Source organism: Pongo abelii, chromosome 22 (genome assembly GCF_028885655.2).
Source record: "Pongo abelii isolate AG06213 chromosome 22, NHGRI_mPonAbe1-v2.0_pri, whole genome shotgun sequence".
Taxonomy (NCBI): Eukaryota; Metazoa; Chordata; class Mammalia; order Primates; family Hominidae; genus Pongo; species Pongo abelii.
Genome location: NC_072007.2, coordinates 43,828,723 through 43,840,763, shown reverse-complemented (window position 1 = coordinate 43,840,763; position 12,041 = coordinate 43,828,723). Strand labels below are relative to the sequence as shown.

The following is a 12,041-nucleotide window of genomic DNA, read 5'->3' as shown; positions in this document are numbered from 1 at the left end:
GAGCCGAAGTCGCGCCACTGCACTCCAGCTTGGCAATGGAGCAAGACTCCGTCTCAAAAAATAAAAGAAGACCTGTCTGATAGGGAAGGTTCTTTTAAGTGAGATAAAGATCTTTAATTTTTAATTTTTATGTGTTTATTTATTTTGAGACAGGGTCTCTGTTGCTGGGTTTGGAGCAGTGGTGCGATCACACCTCACTGCAGCCTCAAACTCCCAAATTCAAGTGATCCTCCCACCTCAGCTGGTGTGTGCCGCCACACTTAGCTATTATTATTTATTTATTTATGTATGTAGAGGCGAGGTCTTGCTCTGTTGCCCAGGCTGGTCTCGAACTCATGGACTTAAGCAGTCCTTCTTGCCTCAGCCTCCCAAAGTGCTGGGATTATAGGCATGAGCCACCGCACCTAGCCAAGTTTAAAAAAGAAAAAGAAAAAAAGAAACTTGTGGAAATTGTAAATCACTTCACAGTGTGAAATACTGTTGCTATTTCAAATCATATGTCAAATATGTTCTCTTCTAGGGTTTCCTGAGGCTCAAGCTCTAGGACTGGAGGTGTTCCACGCAGGCACTGCCCTAAAAAATGGCAAAGTAGTAACTCATGGGGGTAGAGTTCTTGCAGTCACAGCCATCCGGGAAAATCTCGTATCAGCCCTCGAGGAAGCCAAGAAAGGACTAGCTGCTATAAAGTTTGAGGGAGCAATTTATAGGAAAGACATCGGCTTTCGTGCCATAGCTTTCCTCCAGCAGCCCAGGTAAAACTCTAAGCAAGTTAGCTGTAGTGCCATTTCAGAAACTGGCCTAAATCGCTATGTAGAACATTTCATTAACCCTATAATAAGTCCTTCAGTATTCTTTTCTCTCTGTGGGACTGATACAATCTTGGTTCGTATTTTGTTTGAATCAAAACTGGTTATAGCAATATTCAAATTAAATGGAAAAAACTTCATGATAGCTTAAGTTTGGAAAGTTTAGCAAAATCACAGTGGTACTGATTTTTATTTGTTTTCTATTTTTTTATTTTATTTTTTAAATTTTTTGAACAGGGTCTTCCTCTCTCACCCAAGTTCTCATGCCTCAGCCTCCCAAGTAGCTGGGACTACAGGCACAGACCACCACACCTGGCTAATTTTTTTGTATTTTTTGTAGAGATCGGGTTTCACCATGTTGCCAAGGCTTGTCTGAAACTCCTGGGCTCAAGTGATCCTCCTGCTTTGGCCTCCCAAAATGCTGGGATTATAGGCATGAGCCACTGCACTTGGCCTGATACTGATTTTTATTCCTTGCGTTATCACATAGTGTTGTATTTGAAACATAGTTCATGGTTTTATCAAAGAACTGAAGGTGAGAATATTGGTCATCTAACTTTGTAATTTGATTTGATTATACTGTAAATTTTGACAGTCTCATTTTATCACTGCGTTTGTATCTATTACTAAAATGTATTTTTTGACCTCTTACTGATTCATTGTTGGTACGTACAAACTGTTGACTTGTAAAATCAATAAAGTCTTAGTTGGAAATGTGGATGTTTTGATTTCTTTTTTTTTTTTTTTTTGAGACAGAGTTTTGCTCTTGTCACCCAGGCTGGAGTGCAGTGGCATGATCTCGGCTCACTGCAACCTCTACCTCCCGGGTTCAAGTGATTCCCCTTCCTCAGCCTCCTGAGTAGCTGGGATTACAGGTTCCTGCCACCGTGCCCAGCTAATTTTTGTGTTTTTGGTAGAGATGGGGTTTCACCATGTTGGCCGGGCTGGTCTCGAACTCCTGACCTCAGGTGATCTGCCTGCCTCAGCCTCCCCAAGTACTGGGATTACAGGCGTGAGCCACCGTGCCTGGCCTGATTTCTTAAAAATATGTCACATTTACTGTTGTTCATGAAGTTCATTTACAAATAATGAATAAATTTTAAGACAAAACTTTTTTACCAATGTAATTCAAGCTATACTGTTACCAAGAGGCAGATTTTTTTAAAGTTTAAACACAGATTTTCCGAGAATCAAGAACATTAAAATACCATGCTAAAAATTTATTTTTCATTTAAAAATGACTAGATTCCATTGAAATGACCTATTTCAAGGGACTGCAATCTCAATTCTAGTCTGAATTATTTAAGTTATAAAGATGAAAAAATTGAAATGCCACAGTGTTAGTTGCTACTGGAGAAAAAGATTTTTAAAATCAGTCTTTGTTTTCTATCTGAGAGTGACCCTGGGCTGCTGGCTTTGAGTTAACTGCCAATGCACTCAACTGTATTCTGGCAGCTTGTTTTTTTGTTTTTTGTTTTTGTATGCTTTTTTTAAAGACACCTCTATAAAAACACATATTTCGGCCGGGCGCGGTGGCTCAAGCCTGTAATCCCAGCACTTGGGGAGACCGAGGCGGGCAGATCACGAGGTCAGGAGATCAAGACCATCCTGGCTAACACTGAACCCCCATCTCTACTAAAAATACAAAAAAATTAGCCGAGTGCGGTGGCAGGCGCCTGTAGTCCAGCTATTCGGGAGGCTGAGACAGGAGAATGGCGTGAACCCGGGAGGCGGAGCTTGCAGTGAGCCGAGATCACGCCACTGCACTCCAGCCTGGGCGACAGAACGAGACTCCGTCTCAAAAAAAAAAAAAACACATATTTCTTCATGTATCACTGCATCCCAGTAGGCCAGAGTTCTCATTTTTGCAAGTCAAGACTACAAAATCTGCAGTGTCATTCACAAATTTGATCTCTAAATGTAGTGCTCCGACTTGTGGGTCCTATACAGAAGGAAATGATGCACTGAGTATCTTTACCTGGTTTTGCTTTTGTCATAGTGTTTACTGTCCTCAGCTATTAGGAAACAGATACAGTTATATATTATTGCAATTAAGAACTCAGTTTAATTATTTAGGGATACTTCTGTACAGTTTTTACAAATCTAATTTTCACTTTTTTGACTTGATTAGGCATTCCTCTTAACAAAATTAGAAAAGTTATAGCACAATATCAGTATATCTACTTTTAAACAGATGGTTGCCAGGGTCTGGGGTAGTGGAGAATGGGGAGTTATTTAACTGGGACAGACGTTCAGTTTTACAAGATAAAGAATTATGGAGATGGATGATAGTGCTGGGTGCACAGCATTATAATTGTATTCAATACTATTGAACTGTTCACTTAAAAATGGTTAAGATGCTGAATTTTATGTTGTGTATATTCTACCTTAATAAAAAATCGTTTTAAAAAATCAGTATATTTAGCAGCCTGTGAGAAGTACTTCTGGAAGAAATAGGTGATTAAGTTAGAATAGTGGTTCTCAGGGATGATGTAATCAAGTCAACTGGGGAGATTGTTCAAACTCATTTCAATTCCCAGAGCCTGCCCTAGACCAGTTAAATCAGAATCTGTATAGATGGGGCCCAGGCACTGATTTTAAAAAAATTTAAGCACTTTAGGGTATGTGAAAATCACTTGGGATATCTTCTGCTTTAAATAATATTTTAAGATTAAAATAATTTTCCCTGGCGTTTAGGTGATGACTTGTTTTTAATTCTTTAGGGGTTTGACTTACAAGGAATCTGGAGTAGACATCGCAGCTGGAAATATGCTGGTCAAGAAAATTCAGCCTTTAGCAAAAGCCACTTCCAGATCAGGTCAGTGATCCTATACTTTGCTAATTCATTAACTTTGATATACATTGTGAATGGATTTGGGTTTTATATTTAACAGGAATTTTTTCCAAAGTAACCAAACTTACAGCTTGGTTACTGTAAGTTTTGCCCTGCTTAAGCCAAACCCAGTCTTCTGCTTTCTTTTCTTTAATATTAAAGAAAGTATTTCTCATCTATCATGTTAAACTCAAAAGGATATTTATGCTCCTTTACTTTTTTTTTTTTTTTTTTTGAGACAGAGTCTTACCCAGGCTGGAGTGCAATGGCACCATCTCGGCTCACTGCAACTTCTGCCTCCTGGTTTCAAGCGATTCTCCTGCCTCAGTCTCCCAAGTAGCTGGGATTATAGGCACCCACCATCATGCCTGGCTAATTTTTGTATTTTTGTAGAGACATGATTTCACCATGTTGGCCAAGCTGGTCTTGAACTCCTGACCTCAGGCGATCTGCCCACCTCAGCCTCCCAAAGTGCTGGGATTATAGGCGTGAGCCACCGTGTCTGGCTGGTCCTTTACTATTTAATTACTTTCTATTTTTTTTTGAGACAAAGTCTCGCTCTGTCACCCAGGCTGGAGTGCAATGGTGCCATCTCGGCTCGCTGCAAACTCCACCTCCTGCGTTCATGCCATTCTCCTGCCTCAGCCTCCCGAGTAGCTGGGACTACAGGTGCCCACCACCATGCCCAGCTAATTTTTTTGTATTTTTAGTAGAGACGGGGTTTCACCGTGTTCGCCAGGATGGTCTCGATCTCCTGACCTTGTGATCTGCCCGCCTCGGCCTCCCAAAGTGCTGGGATTACAGGAGTGAGCCACCGTGCCCGGCCTTAATTACTTTCTTAATTCTTTGAGCACACGGTGCAATCTCTCATACTCAGGAAGGGCATCTCTTGTTTCAACCATTCTTATGAAGAAGTGGCATGTATATACATGTTTAACCTATTAACATGTTACATGTTAATCTATTAAATGATTACATTCTCCCAGTTGATTTGATTATGTCATCTCTGAGAACAGCTGTTCCAATCATCTATTTCTTCCAGAAGTACATCTCACAGGCCGCTAAATATACTGATTTTTTTAAACTAGTAGACATTTAAATAATTACATGTTTAATCTATTAAAATGTAGCAAGTAATTAATTTCCTCTCCAACAGGCTGTAAAGTTGATCTTGGAGGTTTTGCTGGTCTTTTTGATTTAAAAGCAGCTGGTTTCAAAGATCCCCTTCTGGCCTCTGGAACGGATGGCGTTGGAACTAAACTAAAGGTAATCAGACACCTTTGTGAATAAAGGCCTTTTAGGAAAGACGACGAAATTTATATCAAATATATATTTTTCTTCTCTTGACATATATGAGCAAAAAAGGACCATAACAAATAACCATGTAAAATGGCTAAAATATCTGAACATTTCTAATAACAAATTATTATTTAGATTATATTTGGATGGAAGGGTACTTTAGAGGATAAAAGGGGATACTTTTAGACCAAGTAGCTTTTGTCAGAATTTCGTGTTCTTTTGTTTTTAGGTGTTAAGAGCAGCTAGCCAAATGGATAAGATACAATTTTGAACTTATTCCCTAATGTGGATGTTTATATTATTCTTACATAGATTGCCCAGCTGTGCAATAAACATGATACCATTGGTCAAGATTTGGTAGCAATGTGTGTTAATGATATTCTGGCACAAGGAGCAGAGCCCCTCTTCTTCCTTGATTACTTTTCCTGTGGAAAACTTGACCTCAGTGTAACGGAAGCTGTTGTTGCTGGAATTGCTAAAGCTTGTGGAAAAGCTGGATGTGCTCTCCTTGGTATGATCAGCCATTTTAATCAATAACATGTCATTCTTCTTTTTGTGTTTTAGCCCTACGTAAAAATGTGATCAGTGCCAATGTAGCTAGCAAGAGAGACTGTATATCACCAGATGCAGCAAATGAAATATAGGTAAAACTACCTGAATTAAATTTAGAGCCTGCTACCTTCAAAGCCCTCCTCAAGGGTTTGTCCACTAGACCCATACTCCTAAACTGTCAGACAGGCCTTATCTTTCTTTCCAATTTTTGGCCACCTTTTAACATCCGCATCAGTCTCAGTAACCTCCTCAACAAACAGGTTTAGGAGTTATTTCCTCCTTATTGACCCCACGGTACAGGCAGATGGGTTCCTGGCATTCCCGATCTTAGCTAAAGCCAAATTTTCCCATAGAGTGACATAAATAATAATATACGCCCAAGTTTTATAGAAGTATCTTTATACATGAAATGTTTGAGCAAAATGAATCTGTAGGTTGACCAAGGAACAAAACAACCTCTTTTTTTTTATTTAAAAAGAAGTGGTCGGTCTCTGTCACCCAGGTTGGAGTGCAGTGGTTCAATCACAGCTCACTGCAGCCTTGACCTCCTGGGTTCAAGGGATCCTCCTGCTTCAGCCTCCCAAGTAGTTGGGAACTACAGGCATGTGTCACCAACCCAGCTAATTTTTGTACTTTTTGTAGAGATGGGGTTTTGCCATGTTGCCCAGGCTGGTCTTGAATTGCTGGGCTCAAGCTATCTGCCCATCGCAGCCTCCCAAAGACACTGCCTCTTTTTTTTTTTTTTTTTTTTTTTTTTTTTTTTTTTTTGAGACAGAGTCTTACTCTGTCGCCCAGTCTGGACTGCAGTGGCGCGATCTTGGCTCACTGCAAGCTCCGCCTCCCAGATTCACACCATTCTCCTGCCTCAGCCTCCCGAGTAGCTGGGACTACAGGCGCCCGCCACCACGCCCGGCTAATTTTTTCTATTTTTCAGTAGAGATGGGGTTTCACCGTGTTAGCCAGGATGGTCTCAATCTCCTGACCTCGTGATCCTCCTGCCTCGGCCTCCCAAAGTGCTGGAATTACAGGCATGAGCCACTGTGCCCGGCCAGAAACTGCCTCTTGTATATGACCATTTAAACCAGAAATTGTGCCGTCTTGCATCTCCACATGTGTGCACCTAATCTCAGCTGGTCTACCCAGGACCCCTTGAGCACCAACCCTAGTCCTCCACATGACCCTTTTCCACTCTGACAAGATTAAAGAAACAACCAAATTGCAGGCACAATTGCGTAATGATGGAAAAGAAACAGAGAAGGTGGTTCAGCTATAGCAGATGATAAAAAAAACTTCAGTTCTCCTTAAGAAGATAAGGGTAAACAATATCTCTGGTATTGAAGAGGTGAGTATGTTTACAAATGAAGACCAGTGATCCACTTTAACAACCTAAAATGCTGGTAGCATTTCTCTGGGGCAGTGAACACTTTCACCATTACAGGCCATGCTGAGACAAAGCAGCTGACAGAAATGCTACCAGCATCTTAAACCAGCTTGGTTCAGACAATCTGACTTAAGGAGACCGACTGAAGCTCTGCCCAAATAGTCTGTGGATGGAAAAGCACTGCTTGCTACTGGAGGGGATGGTGATGAAGTTCTAGATCTTGTGAGGAGTTTTGATGAGGCTATTAAGAATGAGGCAAACTGAATTGAGTCAACTTCTGAAGAAGAAAAAATATGAAGTAACTAGGAGCTGCTATTTTACATTATGACTGCTTTCTGAAATTGTTTATGGATCTGATAAAATCTAGATCTCTAATATTTTAAGCCCCATTTCCCTTGGACACTGCAGCTCTTTTCAGTTTTTGCTTATACACAATTTATTCTTTTTTTTTTTTCTTTTTGAGATGGAGTCTTGCTCTGTGGCCCAGGCTGGAGTGCAATGGCACAATCTCGGCTCGCTTCAACCTCCACCTCCCGGGTTCAAGCAATTCTGCCTCATCCTCCCAAGTAGCTGGGATTACAGGCATAAGCCACCATACCTGGCTAATTTTTGTGTTTTTTAGTAGAGACAGGGTTTCGCCATGTTGGCCAGGATAGTCTCGAACTCCTGACCTGATCCACCTGCCTCGGCCTCCCAAAGTGCTGGGATTACAGGTGTGAGCCACGATGCCCATCCCATAATTTATTCTTTGTAGCTAATTAAGCTAAAGAAGCCTGGGAATAAAGTTTGAAACAAACAAAAATTGCCTTTCAACCACCATTTAGAACACAGTTTCTTATTTGGAGTCTGCCTGTACCTTATATCTTGACATGATGTAATTGTAAGTAAAATGCTATACTTTTTAAGCTAGGGTATTTGGAGTTGGGCAGTCCCAGTTAAGTCGCTTCTTTAAGGTTGTATCATCACCTGAAAAATGGACTGATTATAAAGATCAAATACATATGAAAGCAGTTTTGAAACTAAACAGCTATAGAAATGATGTTATATTCAACTGAGCATTCATTCTGTGAAAGCAGTGGTGTTTGGAGGCTGCATATATACTTGTAAAGGTGTTACCTAATCTCACCCTTTGTGGAAACAAGTGCTATTTCTCCTGAAATCATGCTTGGTGGAAAGTTCTGTTAGACAGCTGGTAGAGTACATTTTCTTAAATGTTTGTAGGACATAGCCATGTGTTAATTGTTCATGTTAAGAGTAGCCTGTGCCACTGTTTCCTAGACAGATTTATAAAAACTCTGATTTCTTTGTTCTTGTCTTATCCCACCAGGAGGTGAAACAGCAGAAATGCCTGACATGTATCCCCCTGGAGAGTATGACCTAGCTGGGTTTGCCGTTGGTGCCATGGAGCGAGATCAGAAACTCCCTCACCTGGAAAGAATCACTGAGGGTGATGTTGTTGTTGGAATAGCTTCATCTGGTCTTCATAGCAACGGATTTAGCCTTGTGAGGAAAATCGTGGCAAAATCTTCCCTCCAGTACTCATCTCCAGCACCTGATGGTTGTGGTGACCAGACTTTAGGTAAACTCCCTCATGTTTAAACTGTCCTGCTTGGAAATGCCTGAGCAAGCATTTAGTGGTTTTAGTCTCTCATTACTTAGAGCTAAAAGGGAATGAATTACCTTGGTTTGCTACTTGGTCATTATTGTAGAGCTGGTGTCATTCTCCAGAGTTGATTTTTATGTTTTGGTTTTCTATTCATAGGCTAAGTTTTTGTCTTCTCTCTTCAACATACAGGGGACTTACTTCTCACGCCTACCAGAATCTACAGCCATTCACTGTTACCTGTCCTACGTTCAGGACATGTCAAAGCCTTTGCCCATATTACTGGTGGAGGATTACTAGAGAACATCCCCAGAGTCCTCCCTGAGAAACTTGGGGTAGATTTAGGTAAGATCACTAAAACGAACTTCTATTCAGAAGATTGCTAAGGAAAAAAATGCATTGTGCGAGAAAACTATGGGTAGTTAGTGACACATGATTACACATGGAAAATTCTTAATCATTGGGGGTTTTGGGAGGGAAAAACTCGTTGACCCTTTTCTATCTCCTTTTGCTTCATTATCTGTATTTATAAGATATAAAATATTGTCATGTAATTGGCTTACATAAAGTTGAAGTACTCTAAGTAGGTCCTCCAAGGGGATTGGTAACTTCAAGCTCTATTAAGATGGAGCCCTACACACCAGGAAAGGAAATGTTAGCTATTAAGTAATCCGTATGCGAGATAAAAGGACCTAAACCAAGGCATAGAGAAGGGAGGCACATTGGAGAATCATTTTATGCTTAGAAGTAAAAAGAAGTCTCAGGTTTCCAGTTAAGCAGGTGAGTAGGTGGTAACATCATTAACATAGGAAGAAGAGTAAGTTTGGAGTAGAAGGTTTTAAAATCTTCAGTGTGTTTATTCCAAGGTGACTGTGAGCAGAAGTTGAAGTCATGCTGAAGATAAATTGGGTGGTTATTTGCACGTAGTAATAGTTATAGCCAAGAGAATGAGGGAGATCAAAAGGTTGTTTCTCAAAGTAGAGTGACTGAAAAGAACAGTCCAAAGCAGAGGATAAACCATGTAAAAGTATTATCAAACCAACATGGGATTTTTTTCTTTTCTTTTCTTTTTTTTTTTTTTTTAAGACAGAATCTCACTCTGTAGCCCAGGCTGGAGTATATTGGCACGATCTCAGCTCACTGCAAACTCCGCCTCCTGGGTTCAAGCGATTCTTCTGCCTCAGCCTCCCAAGTAGCTAGGATTACAGGCACCCACCACCATGCCCGGCTAATTTTTGTGTTTTTAGTAGAGACAGGGTTTCACCTTGTTGGCCAGGCTGGTTTCGAATTCCTGACCTCAAGTGATCCGCCCGCCTCAGCCTCCCAAAGTGCTGGGATTACAGGCATGAGCCACCGTGCCCGGCCCCAAGGTAGGATTTTAACGTGACACTGGTCTGCAGTGTCAGGTACAGCACAGAGATCTGGAATAAGCACTAGAAAAAGACCAGTGTATTTTAGAGTTAGGTCAAAAGGCAGTTTGCTGGACATAGATACCACCCACTAGAGTGTTGTGGCAGAGTTGTGGAGACAGTGGGTAGAGATTTCTGTTTGAAGAAACATACTGGTAAAAGGGAAGTGGAATAATTTTATGCATGCAGCAAAAGTGGGGGACAGAGTCCTCCCTCCCTGTGTTCTTTTTTGGTTTTGGTTTTTGGTTTTTTTTTTTGAGACAGAGTCTCGCTCTGTCGCCAGGCTGGAGTCGCCAGGCTGGAGTGCAGCGGCGCAGTCGCGGCTCACTGCAACCTCCGCCTCCCAGATTCAAGTGATTCTCCTGCCTTAGCCTCCCAAGTAGCTGGGACTACAGGTGCCCGCCACCACGCCCAGCTGATTTTTGTATTTTTAGTAGAGACGGGGTTTCACCGTGTTGGCCAGCATGGTCTCAATCTCTTGACCTCATGATCCACCCACCTCGGCCTCCCAAAGTGCTGGGATTACAGGCATGAGCCACTGTGCCCGGCCCCTCCCTTCCTTGTTTTTGTAAAATAAAGTCAGAGAAACTTTTCCAGCTATAGTCAACTAATACACATTGGTTTGAAGGAGTAGAAACTGAGGGAGTTTACGTAAAATAACTTCCCTGTGAAGTATTAGTGAGATGAGCGGGCCTGGGGTGGGAGCTTGAAGAGAGGAGTGGATAAAGTAGTCAAGGTCAAACAGGAATGAGACAGCGAGCAGGACTGAAGGCACAGGTGAAGGTGAAGCTGCTCATGTAGTTTTTCTCCCAGAGTAAAAGCATGTATATAGCCTTGAAGCAAGAACAGAAAAAAAATAGATAAGTTAGGTTGATCCAGCTGAACTAAGCAGGTATTGGGGTCATTCATTGGGGAGAAGCAGTCAGAGTGATAGAGGTGAGTAGATATGGTGAGCTAACCCAAGAGTCAGAGCGCATGTGAAGCTCAGAGAGAACTGAAGAGTCAGAGGTAGGTTGTGTGGAAGTGAGGAAATCGGCAAGGGAAGCTGGGAGAGTGGTCATATGGGATTTCAGCCTAGTCAAGGAAGCAAAACAGTCAGGCCAGGCTAGGCTGAGTGGGAGTCTCTTCCAGGTCCATGGACTGAGCATAGTAAGGAGTTGAAGGATTCATAGGAGAGTGAAACTAGTGGTTGAAGACATTCCTCGGGTAGAAATGCTTTCTGGTGAGCATATATAAGAACCTTAATAAGTAGTTCATTCATCATCCTTTTCAAATAGTTAAAAACAGTTGCCTGCTGATAAATGGGGAAAGGAGGCAGGACTGATTTGTGCATTTGCTAGTTTTTGTGGTATAAATACTCCCATCATAGCTGCTTTAAAAATGGCTGTTTAACAGTCTCTACAAGCTGGCTTTAGCACACCACTAGTTAAAAACAACATAGTAGTCACCTCATTAAGAAACTGAAAGTGATATAGCCATATTCCTGAAAGCAGTTATATTTTGAGTTACACAAATGTCTGTATTCCAATAAAAGCCATTGCACAATTCCTTGCATCAGCCTCTAAAGTTTCTTCCAGGAATCATACTTTGACAACAGATTTAAGTAAGGACTTCTGGGGGTTTTTTTATTTGTTTTTTATTGAAACAGAGTGTCACTCTGTCGCCCCAACTGGAGTTCAGTGGTGCGATCACAGCTCACTATTGCCCCAACGTCCTGGGTTCAAGTGATTCTCCGACCTCAGCCTCCTAAGTAGCTGGGACCACAGATACACGCCACCACACTTGACTATTTTTTGTATTTTTAGTAGAGACGGGGTTTCACCACATTGCCCAGGCTGATCTCAAACTCCTTGGCTCAGAGCAATCTGCCCATCTCAGCCTCCCAAAGTGCTGGGATTACTGGCATGAGCTACCACACCCGGCCAGGACTTTTCAACATTAAAATTACAACTTACATTATTCATGAAGTACTTGTTCATTTATAGAAACTAGACTCTTAGTCTGCCAGTGTTTTTGCCTATAAATACTTTGTAAAACTTCACTAAAACAAGATAATTTGGTAATCTGCTACTTGCCCTGCCATTAAATATGTCATCACTATCTACTTGTCTTAGTAGCATTATTTTTGATAACAAGTATTCCATTTTATAGATGTACC

At 41.4% G+C, this 12,041-nt stretch overlaps 1 protein-coding gene across 3 annotated transcripts in view; it reads left to right on the top strand.

Moving 5' to 3' along the window:
* GART (phosphoribosylglycinamide formyltransferase, phosphoribosylglycinamide synthetase, phosphoribosylaminoimidazole synthetase) overlaps positions 1 to 12,041 on the top strand; it is a 37,817-nt gene that overhangs the window by 18,009 nt on the left and 7,767 nt on the right. For all 3 annotated transcript variants that reach the window (XM_024239467.3, XM_054542780.2, XM_024239466.3), the window contains exons 11-16: positions 521 to 752; positions 3,530 to 3,624; positions 4,796 to 4,905; positions 5,251 to 5,449; positions 8,199 to 8,450; positions 8,667 to 8,819. In XM_024239467.3, the coding sequence (XP_024095235.2) occupies positions 521 to 752; positions 3,530 to 3,624; positions 4,796 to 4,905; positions 5,251 to 5,449; positions 8,199 to 8,450; positions 8,667 to 8,819 (1,041 nt within the window). The remainder of the gene's footprint in view (positions 1 to 520; positions 753 to 3,529; positions 3,625 to 4,795; positions 4,906 to 5,250; positions 5,450 to 8,198; positions 8,451 to 8,666; positions 8,820 to 12,041) is intronic.